This window comes from Aegilops tauschii, chromosome 6 (genome assembly GCF_002575655.3).
Source record: "Aegilops tauschii subsp. strangulata cultivar AL8/78 chromosome 6, Aet v6.0, whole genome shotgun sequence".
Lineage (NCBI taxonomy): Eukaryota > Viridiplantae > Streptophyta > Magnoliopsida > Poales > Poaceae > Aegilops > Aegilops tauschii.
In genome coordinates this window covers 67911715-67923177 of record NC_053040.3, presented here as the reverse complement: position 1 = coordinate 67923177, position 11463 = coordinate 67911715, and the positions used below count along the sequence as shown (strand labels likewise).

At 41.7% G+C, this 11463-nt stretch overlaps 1 protein-coding gene across 3 annotated transcripts; it reads left to right on the top strand.

The window, feature by feature from the left end:
* The first annotated feature begins 3475 nt into the window (after positions 1–3475).
* Positions 3476–11394, top strand: LOC109766724 (probable disease resistance protein RF45). Of its 3 annotated transcripts, XM_073501029.1 has the most exons (8): positions 3476–3512; positions 3616–3841; positions 4036–4189; positions 4792–4974; positions 6375–7499; positions 8291–10205; positions 10419–10561; positions 11181–11394. In XM_073501029.1, exons 3-6 carry the CDS (start codon positions 4043–4045, stop codon positions 9629–9631), a joined length of 2796 nt encoding a protein of 931 aa, XP_073357130.1. In that variant the 5' UTR covers positions 3476–3512; positions 3616–3841; positions 4036–4042; the 3' UTR covers positions 9632–10205; positions 10419–10561; positions 11181–11394. The 3 variants fall into 3 exon arrangements, with proteins under 3 accessions (XP_073357130.1, XP_073357131.1, XP_045085611.2); XM_073501030.1 differs by lacking the exon at positions 3476–3512 and having other exon boundaries at positions 3553–3841; positions 4792–4854; XM_045229676.2 differs by lacking the exons at positions 3476–3512; positions 3616–3841; positions 4036–4189; positions 4792–4974 and adding an exon at positions 5379–5735.
* Positions 11395–11463: the final 69 nt, after the last annotated feature.

Sequence of the window (11463 nt, the reverse complement as noted above, 5' to 3'; positions counted from 1 at the left end):
CATATTTGTGCCGAGAAATAATTTTTCAGAATTTTACATTTTTTATTATCACCAGGGTTTTTGTACAGTAAAACGGTCAAAGCTATGGAGTACTATATGTTTTGTGTGGGGGGGCCGTGGGTCAAAGGTTGCATCTTCTTAAAAAAACGAGACCAACTAGGACTAGACTTTGTCGCAGGCAACTTGGGCGCAGATTCTCCGTAGCAAGTATCTCCACTCTAAGACTTTGTCGCAGGCGACAGTGAGACCGACTGACTCGCCGTTTTGGAAGGGGCTTATGAGAGTCAAAGCTGCTTTCTTTAATAGAACAAAGTTTATTGTCGGTAATGACAACAACACTCGCTTCTGGGAGGATACTTGGCTGGGTGAAACGCCGTTGGCGCTTCAGTATCCGTCCCTGTATCGTATTGTGCAGCGACGTGATGCTCTGGTTGCAACGATTTTGCAGTCCACTCCCTTTAATATTCAGTTTAGGAGGGTGCTTATTGGCGACCAGTGGGAAGCATGGCTTCATCTGGTGAGTAGACTGATGGAGGTTCAGCTCACTCATCAGCCCGATCAGTTGTGTTGGAAGCTTACTAGGTCTGGAGAGTTCACTGTCAAGTCGTATATTGATGTCATCAACTCTAGTGTTATTCCTAGTTCCAAACATGTTTGGAAAGTCAAGGTTCCTTTGAAAATCAAAGTGTTTATGTGGTTTGTACATAAACAAGTCATCTTAACAAAAGATAATTTGGTTAAGCGCAACTGGACATGATCTACTAGGTGTAGTTTCTGTGATCGGGACGAAACTATCAAGCATCTTTCTTTGATTGCCCGTTGGCAAGAGTGTTGTGGCGCACGGTGCAAATTGCCTTTAACATTACTCCTCCGAATTCGGTCAGTTCGTTATTTGGAACGTGGCTTGTTGGGATAGAGTCCGAAACAGCTAGACAAATTCGCGTAGGAGCATGTGCGTTGTTATGGGCAATTTGGAACTGCAGAAATGATTTGGCTTTTAACAGAATAACAACTATTCATTTTTTGCAGGTTTTATTCCGGGCTACTGCGCTAATCTGTATGTGGTCCTTACTCACTCCGACGGAGGCCAGGGAGTGTTTGGTTACTGGATCTGTCCGGTGGGAGATGATAGCGCGGGATATCTTCAACTGGTTTGGATGGCGGTCATGTAATAGGATAGGCGATTAGTTTGCCAGCCGGTTGTTGCTTTTGGGCTTTTTGTTTTGGCTTTGTGGCTCTTTATGAGCCAGCCTTTTATTTGTTTTCAGACAACAAGACCTTGTTGAACTGCTTTATTTATTTATAAATGTGGCCGTATGCATCGTTCTGATGCAGAGGCCGGGGAGTCCCCCTTTTCGAAAAAAACTAGGACTAGACTAGCCCGTTGACTTTTTTTATAGAAGAAAACTCCGTGAGCATCAAGCACCTGAGTCGAGACTCGAACCCTGGTGGGCTTTTTTTTTAAGAAGGTTGCATCTTCTTCAAAACCACGTATGAAGCTTATTTGTAAGGGGCGTGCTACGCGTCCGCCGGCTGATCTTTTTAAAAGATCAGCCGGGTCGCGAGCCGTCGGATTTACCGCATCACACGGCCGAACGTGCCTCCATTCTGCAACATAGGTCTTGTTGCGGAATTATTTCTGCAACACAGGTCTTGTTGCGGAATTATTTCTGCAACGCATGACTTGTTGCAGACTTATTTTCTGCAACAAAGTTGCAGAATTATTTCTGTAACGCATGTTTCGTTGCGGACTTATTTCTGCAACATCGGTCTTGTTGCGGATTTTTTTTGCAACGTCAGTTTTTTATACTTTTTGCAACTGAGGTTTTGTTGTAATTTTTTTTAACTAAGGTCTTGTTGCAGAAATAATTCGCAAGAGAAGTTTTATTGTAAAACGTAGACCCGTTATAGAGTATTGCAACACTGCGTATGTTTCGGAAGCATAGCTCCTATTGCAAAAGCGAGTTTATTGAAGGATGGTATGCGGTAGGCGTGTCACGCAGGGAAGATGACGGACGCGGCCAGTTATCTGCCGGTTGATGATAAGTGTTTCCCTATTTGTAAATTGGAGCTTTGTCGAAAAAATATTTGTAAATTGGAGATTTTTTTTTCCTGTTCGTCTCCCCTGGCCTGGTGGCCTGACCGCCTGAGCCTTCCCCTTTCTTCCTCCTCTGACTCTCCTCCCCCTCCTTTCCCCACCCGTATCACCGCCGAGCCGAGCCGAGCCGGGCTGACTCCAACTCCGGCCGCCCCGCCTCACAAGCACCACCATGGGTAAGTAATTTCTATTCTTCTCCTTCCCCTAGGTAGGAACGGTCTGCGTGCTGCTACTGCAGTCTCTTCTGCTTGCCTTATATCTGAGAACCAGCCCCAGCAGGTTCAGCTAGCGAGTGGCACGGTTAATTTGTACTTTTGACCCTGCACTGCAGATTCACTAATTGAGCTGCAGATTCTATCTTGTAGGTTGTTTACTTGTTTTTACCTTAATCCCTATGGAAATTAGTCCAGCTAAGCTACCCCCTAATCCCTATGGAAATTAGTCCAGCTAAGCTACCCCCTAATCCCTATGGAAATTTGTACTTTTAACCCTGCACTGCAGATTGAGGACAACTAATTAATCCGCTGATTTATTTATTTAGTTTAGAGTTCAGGGAGTTCAGATCTGTAGTACCAGAGGTCCTTAGAATGAAACTGCTGGATCTACTACTACCTATAGCTAAGGCTGCTTAGGGATGGTACCCTCGCCCACCTCGTCACCGACCGAGAGGAATTGGACGGTGCTGCTTCCTGCTGGAGATTTCGGGCTGGCCCCCCAAGAACTTGATCTCACCTATGGCACTAAGTCCATAGTAAAACTGTCACCGAGGGTCAGAATGCTAGGACCATGCCGTGTTAAACTATTTCTTCTCACGCCGATTTTGTTTTCCTTGCCATCATTCGAAAATTTGTTCTCTTGTATTTAAATCTACACGAGTCATATTTTTTCACACTTTTCTTTTGTGTATGTATAGAAGGTCCAAGCTAGCTGACATAACATGACTGCAGAGAATTATTATATACCGTTACATATCTTAAAAAAGATTACAAATGGATTCTCAGCGGACTCAAGAATAGGAAGGGGTGGGTATGGAGACGTTTACAAGGTATGGCTTATTTACTTGAAATTTTGTGTTTCAACAAATATACCAGAACTAACAACAAATGACCCAGTCATAAACAAATATTTATGTATAATACTTATGTCAAGCAGGGAGTTTACAATAGGAGAGAGATTGCTGTGAAGTTGCTTCATGTTGATACGGTGCTAGGACTTGATGACCAACAATATATCAATGAAGTTGGTAACCTTTTGAAGGTTAAGCATCCAAATATCGTACAGTTACTTGGCTATTGTTATGAAATACAGAATGAACTAATTGAACACAATGGTGCAAATCAATTTAGCCAACACATATATAGAGTCCTCTGCTTTGAGTACTTGCAGTGTGGAAGCCTAGACAAGCATCTTTGTGGTATGAGAACTTAACATCAGCAAGATGATTTTCTTATGCGTTTAAGAAAAACTGAATTCGTAAACTCTCATTTGTGTAATATTCTCTTTGTCAACTTGTGTAGCACAATCTTTCGCACCTAATTGGAGCACACATTACAATATTATAAAGGGGATCTGTGAAGGTTTAAATTTCCTTCACGAATGCAAACCACAAATTTGTCATCTTGATTTGAAGCCGACCAATATATTACTAGACAGTTCCATGGAGCCTAAAGTGGCGGATTTTGGATTGTAAAGGCTATTCACTCCATCACACACACATATCACACAAAGAATCATAGGAACCCGGTAAGTTGCCCGTGAAATGCCTCATTTTGATTTTTCTTTCTTTTCTAATCGAACAAATGGAATATACACTCAGTGGCAGAGCTTGGGCTGAATCCCCCCCCCCCCCCCCGGGGGGGGGGGGGGGGTGGCAGCACATTTCGCCCTAAGAAAGCTCCGCCAGTGTCTACACTGATTGTGTCCTTGGTGTTACGCAGGAAGTACATGCCACCAGAATTCCTTAATGAAGGCAAAATCTCACCTAAGAATGACGTCTTCGGTTTCGGTGTTGTAATGATCGAGATAATGGCAGGACCTGCAGGTTACTCCAATTCTTTTGAAATGCATGATGTGGCACAATTAATGCAGCAGGTAAGAAAAAATATTGTCAGTTTTGGCACTCGAGTTCATATAACAAACCAGCATATATATGTTTGATGTCTATACTTTATGCATTATATTGTCCAATCAATGAGTTAATAACTTATTTGTTTAGTTATAACAAAAATTTATAAGCTAGATATACAAAGCTGTTTCTTTTATTGTTTTCGAAAAGGGAAAATGTTAGGTCCACCTGTTCAATAACAACCGGTACTGGATATCCACTTTATTTATACGGAACCCATATGGAACTTGCTTCGTGAACAAAGATGGTAAGCACATATCTATTCCCTTTTTATTTTTTTCTTCCAATTGACAAGATCCTTTCGATCTGCATTTTTGAGCAAGTACAAGGTAACCCTTCACATTATAACATTTTTCTGTTAGATGCATCCAGTATTCTCTAGCTAAACTAGTTATATGGAATGTCATATGTGACGCTTTTGGACAATAATATAGCTTATATATGGGAGCATATGTAACACTTTTGACTTAGTACCCATAAAGAGAAATCCCCCTGCACAATATATACCCGTACGTCATACTTTTGTATTGCCCACCTCAAGTTATATTTCTGTATTCCGGTTTTGTAGGTACTTACCAATTGTACAATGATTGAAGCCACATCGAATAACCGATCAGAGGAATTACGTCAGGTGAAAACGTGTATCGAATTAGCAATGCGTTGTGTGGATTCAGAAAGAGACAATAGGCCCTCTGTAGCAGATATCCTAGATACCCTGAATAAGACAGAAACTCATATTCCCAAGAGACAGGTATTATCTGCGTACTTGATGCAAACGAAACGCAAGTTAGAGCACTTATTTACAATTGGCATAAGACAGTTGTTTCTGCACATGGACTAGCTGTTGGACAGTTTGCAAATCCTTCTCCTTTCCCAGTCATTTTGTTTTTCAGATGCAAAACTTACTCTCTGTATCTTTTTTGATTCCTCGCTCTTTAATCTTTGTAGAAGAAATTTCATTTTAGTTTCGTCTAATTCCAGGAACGTAAGAATTAGAGTGCGCAAGTTCAAAATCGTGCCTTGCAGCGCGAGAGTGACTGTGGCATCGGACTCCTATGAGGCACCCGACAGGCTTAGAGGATAGGGTGATCGGAACAAGGAGGCTGTTGGAAATAACCCAAAGTTGCCTAGCTAAGTTTGAGTCAGAAAACGTGAGGTTTCCATATTTTGTTTGGCTTGGATGCCATATGTTAGTTTTAGCTACGCCATAGTTGCACGTGGCTTTGGTCGTGTATAAGGAGTACTATTCTGTGATGGATTAGCATACCTTGTTGATCATTGAGTCATTGTAACTTGGTTGCTATAAATAAAGGAGTGACCCATGTAATAGCAACATGCCTGCCGTGTCTGTGCGTTGTGTTTTGCCCATGATCTTCCACCAAGTTCAATCTAGTTGCCATAGCATGGTCAATCTGTGGGCTTAAACCAACATGGGCGGATCTGTCCTTGGGGCACTCTGTTGCATTCAGTTGGGAACTTAATTGAATCGGTGAAGGTGGTGAGTCTCAGCAGGCAAGTCTATGTGAAGCACATTTTTAATTTCAGGAAATGCTGCCTTTTTTCTAAGGTGCACGTCATTTTCACCTGGCATATAGTATAGCTTTTTCCTGCTGGTTTTCACGTTTTGTTAATCAAAACCTTCTATATAACTTAGCTTACTGAATAAAAGCATATCTATCCGGATCTTAATCGTGATAATTCGTCTGATCTTTCCATGTACTTACACATTAAAATGACTGGACAGAGTATTTTTCCTGAAGGTTTGCCAAGAGTCCAATGGAACAAAGATGGATGTGATTTTCGATTCTGGACTTTGAATTTGGAAATGGGCCATGCTGGTGTATGTAGTATTGATTAGCTAACGATTAATACTTCCCCTCACGGTTCCCCTCAAAATAGAAATAAAAATAAGGATTAGTTCTTCCACTAAAAAGCTAACTATTAGTATTATGTAAAAAGGTTGACAATTAATATCAAAGGGCGAAATTACCCTTTTTTTGCCATTTTTCCGATGGTGTACTGAAGCACACCCCTGGTCTGTTTGATTTCTAAGTACTAATCGTATGTCCTATCTTATTCACAGGAAAGTTAAATTGTGTTTCATTACTTTAAACGTCAAGATGAACTAAAATCAAATTTATTGCCTTGCAGCGTTGCTCTCAAATCAGTGTTCCCGGGCTGGAGAGGGCCAAGAAGAGGAAGAAGACGGGAGGGAACTTGAAGGGGATTGCAAAAGAACGTACCCATTTCACTGTCATGCAAGAAAATGCCCCTAGTCTGCTTGAAAACAGGGATCACCGGGAAACATCAGCAAAGATAGGAGCAGAAGTCGTAGGGAGGGAAATGGAAAAACAGGAAATTATGGCTCATTTATCTGGGAGTACCACACAAGAGATCACCTTCCTTTCGATATATGGTATTGGAGGCATTGGGAAGACAACCATGGCACAATTTGTTTTCAATGATTTCCAGTTCAAAGAGTACTCTCGGGTTTGGACCTATGTGTCCCAGACATTTGATTTAAAGAAAATTGGGAATTCTATAATAACACAACTATCCGGTAGCAAGAGTATGCATACTGACCTTCCGATGATAGAAAATAGCCTACAAAAGCTCCTTTCTGGTAAGAGGGTTCTAATCATCTTAGATGACCTGTGGGAGAGGGAATCCCCTCAGTTAAAAAAGTTGGAGAGTATGCTAAATCTGGGTGAAGGCGGCAAATTGGTGGTGGTAGTAACCACACGAGAAGAATCTGTTGCACATAAAATTCACACTGGCACAGTGAAGCCATATAAGCTAGCTCCCTTAACAGATGAAATTTGTTGGACTATCATAAAAAATAAAAGTTCATTTGAAAATAGAGCTGAAAGAGCGCAGTTAGAATTGATCGGAAAGGAAATTGCAAAGAAGTGTGGAGGTGTGGCTTTAGCAGCCCAGTCTATTGGGTATATGTTGTATGCTATGGAATTTGATGAATGGGTGTCGGTGAACAACAGTGAGATCTGGGACGTGCTTGCCTCAGGAGAATCAACTCATCATGTTCATGCATCCTTGCTGCTAAGCTATCACGTTATGGATAAATACTTGAAGTTATGCTTTGCTTATTGTGCAACCTTTCCAAAAGGTCACAAGATAGCTAAAGAAGATCTAGCTCACCAATGGATTGCTCTTGGACTTGTTGAGCCGTCAAGGACATTCTCTGATATACAAACCAGTCATAAATATATTCGTCATCTTTTTGGCATGTGCTTCCTTGAACATCCAAGGTCACAATGGGTGAGTTACCACAGTAATGAATACGTTAGGCAGCTTTTAGACATGTCCTTCGTTTTAATATCTTTTTTTTTTGCGGGTACTTCGTTTTAACATCTTAAGTCACAATTAATGGGTTGCTTACTGCATACCTCTGTGGGGATAATCTTTTGTTTTCTTCAACTTATGCAGATCATATGGTGCATATTCTCGTAGCAATGTTGACAACACCATTACATTGTGTTGGAATAATCTTATTACATAAATTGGAGCTCTCCCAACATACTACTTCTGTTCTCAAAATACTGATATTCAGCAATTGACACATCATTGATACCTAATGTTTTACTAATGTGTCTGTTTTAGAACTATCGATCATGTAGTTGAAATATAATATATGAAACTAAGACTGCATAATCATCTACTATTATTATTATTTCAAGACTACAAGCCAAATGTTCACATGTTTATGTCAGCGAGGGACCGGCTTTGCCTTTGTCATAGCTCTGGTTGTGCCTCTTGTCGGCTCCGCAGTTAAGAAGTTTACTTGTCAGGTAGGGGCCTTGAGATTAGTCGGTTCGTTGAGAAAATATAGAAAGCATTGTGAACTGCCTTAGGTGTGGATTTACCGTGCTCTAGAGCAGAAAATCCATCTCTTCTACTCCTTCCGTTCTCATTATATTTTTAGACTTCACGTGTGCATGTTTTTTCGGTTACCTTTTTTGTCTAGTTGTTAATGAAATCTGTTAAATACGTAATAACATGAAGGCTGTTTCGAATTCTGAAGTCTGATACTGTGCATACTATTAATGCAGACTTATATGGACGTCGATAATGGATTCTTGATCATGCATGACCTGGTGCACGATCTCGCAAGATCATTTCTGGCTGATAAAATTATTGTAGAGAGTCCTGCCTGCCAATATGCATGGCTGACAGATCATAGAAAGCTATTCAAGTCATCAATGAATCCACTCACCAAGCTATTTATGTCATCAATGAATCCACTTGCCAAGCTATTTAAGTCATCAGTGACTCCACTCGCCAAGATAAGGGCACTGCATTTTCTCGACCGTGCTTACTTGCAGCTTAATGGTGAAGCTTTTTCACCGGCTAAATGCCTCCTTGTCCTGGATTTAAGCAGATGTTGTGCACAAAAGCTGCCTGATTCTATGGGTCAACTGAAACAGTTGAGGTATCTCGATGTTTCATGGAACCCCGAGTTTACTGAATCTTCTGAATACCAAGCATCACCGGAGTCTATATTGATACCGAAAGCCCTGGGTTCCCTTTATGAACTCCAATATTTGAATTTATCAGGTCGCGGAAGACCCATAGGGCCGCCAGAGGTCATCAGCAAACTCACGGAACTCCGGTATTTGAATATATCTCATTGCAAGGGTTATTATTTATTGGACATCCCATCAGCAAACCAAAGTTTCATTGACTGTATCGGTACCCTTCCTAATCTGGAGCAGCTGGACATGTCTTTTAATAACTATGGTTTCTGTGTACCTGAAAGTTTCAGCAGGCTCAAGAAGCTGAACCTCTCCGGCTGCCAGTACATTGCTAGCCTTCCAGAAAATGTGGGGAAAGTGGATATTCCAAGGCTTTTTGGCTTGTTGTTCCCGCAAAAGGGAGGGTTTCCTGTGCGTGTGGTTGATAGTGAATCTAGCAGCAGTCTTGTCTGGCTTAAGCATACAAATCCTGATGTTTTGGGGATCGCCGATCTTGAAAATGTGAGGTCCGTGGAAGAGGCACGCAGTATAAGGTTGATGGAAAAACAGAGAATTAAAGAATTGTCATTGCAGTGGAGCGGAGGTGTGAGTTCTGTGGAACACATGGAGTTGCTAACAGAGCTAGTGCCACCAAGCTCTGTAAAGAATTTCAAGATAACACGTTACAAGGATGTCATGTTTCCGCACTGGTTTATGCATATAAACAAATATCTTCCTAATCTTGTGAGTTTGGAGATGTGGGGTGTGCTTTGCCGCAGCCTACCAACAACACTCGTCCCACTACCCAACCTACGAAAGATTGTTCTCAGCAACATGCATAACCTGGAAGAGTTCAACACAGCATGCTCTATAGGCGAGGATGGTGCAAATGAGCTCACGTTGGCTAAACTTGAGTATCTGGCGTATATCACGTGCTGACAATGTGCTATCGTCATGGGGAGAGTGTGCGTCAAGCGCAGCTGCTTCCTCCTCATCTTCTTCTGTGAGTAAGCTAGAAGTTGAATACTCTGAGTTGCCTTTGCACCAGTGGAGATTGCTTCACCACCTACATCGTCTTAGTGATTTAACTATCTCCGATTGCAATGATCTGACCATCTCACCACAGATCTCCCGAGCCTTCACCTCCCTTGAATCACTGGAATTTCGTAGCCTGGAAAAATTGCCAGAGTGGTTAGGTGAGCTCACATCTCTTCGGCAGCTGAACTTAATATCCATCCGTCACCTACAGGAATTGCATGAGAACATGAGGCAGCTTAGACAGCTGCAATCGCTCCACCTGCACTTTTGCAATACGTCGACATCACCACCGCAATGGTTAGGAGAACTCACCTTGCTTAAGACACTTAAAATCACTTATTGCAAGGGCATCATTTCTTTACCGGAGAGCATACTCACCAACCTCCAAGAACTTTATATTTCGAACTGCCCTGAATTATATAGATGGTGTAAGTTAGAAGAGAACCAGATGAAACTAGCTCACATCAAGGAAAAGGTATATGTACTAAAAATCGCTCGTATGTTTTAGTGACTAGTTTTGTATAAAATTTATCATGTTTCACTTGTACATTGTCTGGTAAGTGTTGTTTGTTGTCTAATCTTGCCTTCTAATTCAAAGGATAATAAATGCAGCAAAGTTAACTCCGAGGTAAACCGGATTAGCTCTGTTAGACAACATTGTATTTGACAATAGTTTATCTACTTGCAGTTTATCTAGGAAACATTCGGCTCGAGGCATTTGGGAAACACTTCAGTGAGATGATAAGTATGATTTAGCATCTCCTGTATGCGATCCAGATGGCATGTTGACGATCGAGGATGGTGGTCCTTGGAGCTCTTCTGACGCCCCAGGTGGAGACCTTCACTTAGAATTACAGCGCTTTGATGATCTTCAATTGCATGTTTTGTTGCCTTTTATTTCCATGTGTTTTTATTTACTTCGGGCACCGATTGTTTGAATACTTCACTTTATTTCCCCTTTTGTATTGCGTGGCTAAATAACTTTTGCGTTGTGGGGCTAAATCACCCTGTAATAATTTCATGATTGTGTGCATCTTGAGGAATCTGGTAGCACCCAAACAGGTTGTAGCAATATAACTGTTCTTTACATACTATGCTTTGGCGGCGCCCCTGCTGGGGCCTCCTCCACGTTTTCCGATTAGCAGCAAATTCAGTGCATATAGGTGTCCCTCCAGCTCAGATGGGCATAAGTATCATGGCCTGTAGTTCCAAAAAAGACTCTACCATCTTGTAACTGCTGCTGGTTGGTAGAGTAATTCTTTTGCAGGGTGATGTGATTGTGAACACATATATTTTTTCTGTTTTTTTTGTGGGGATATATATTTTCTGTTATAGATGAAGTTTTCAAAATGGAAGTGGCATGTGGTGCTACTGGCGGTGCTTGTAGTGCAGCACCTATTGTGTTGTTACGGAACAATTTGTTAAACGTGACATAATATTGTGTGCGCAGGCCCTTGGCGTGTACAGCAAGGAGGATATGTCAACCGAAGGAGGAGTAGTTAGGCAGGATACTCGTGTAATCTTAATCTCCTCTTATCTCTTATCTCTTGTATTCTTCTCCTCCAAGATGTACTCCTCAACAACTTGTACGCGTATCTGGGCTCACACCCGATCTATATAACACGTACCACGTCGGCCAGGATAGGCAAGACGTTTCCCGCATAGTCGCACATGGTATTAGAGCAATCTTCCTCCATCAATCTAGCTAGTCCATCTCCACCAAAAGTGCGCAG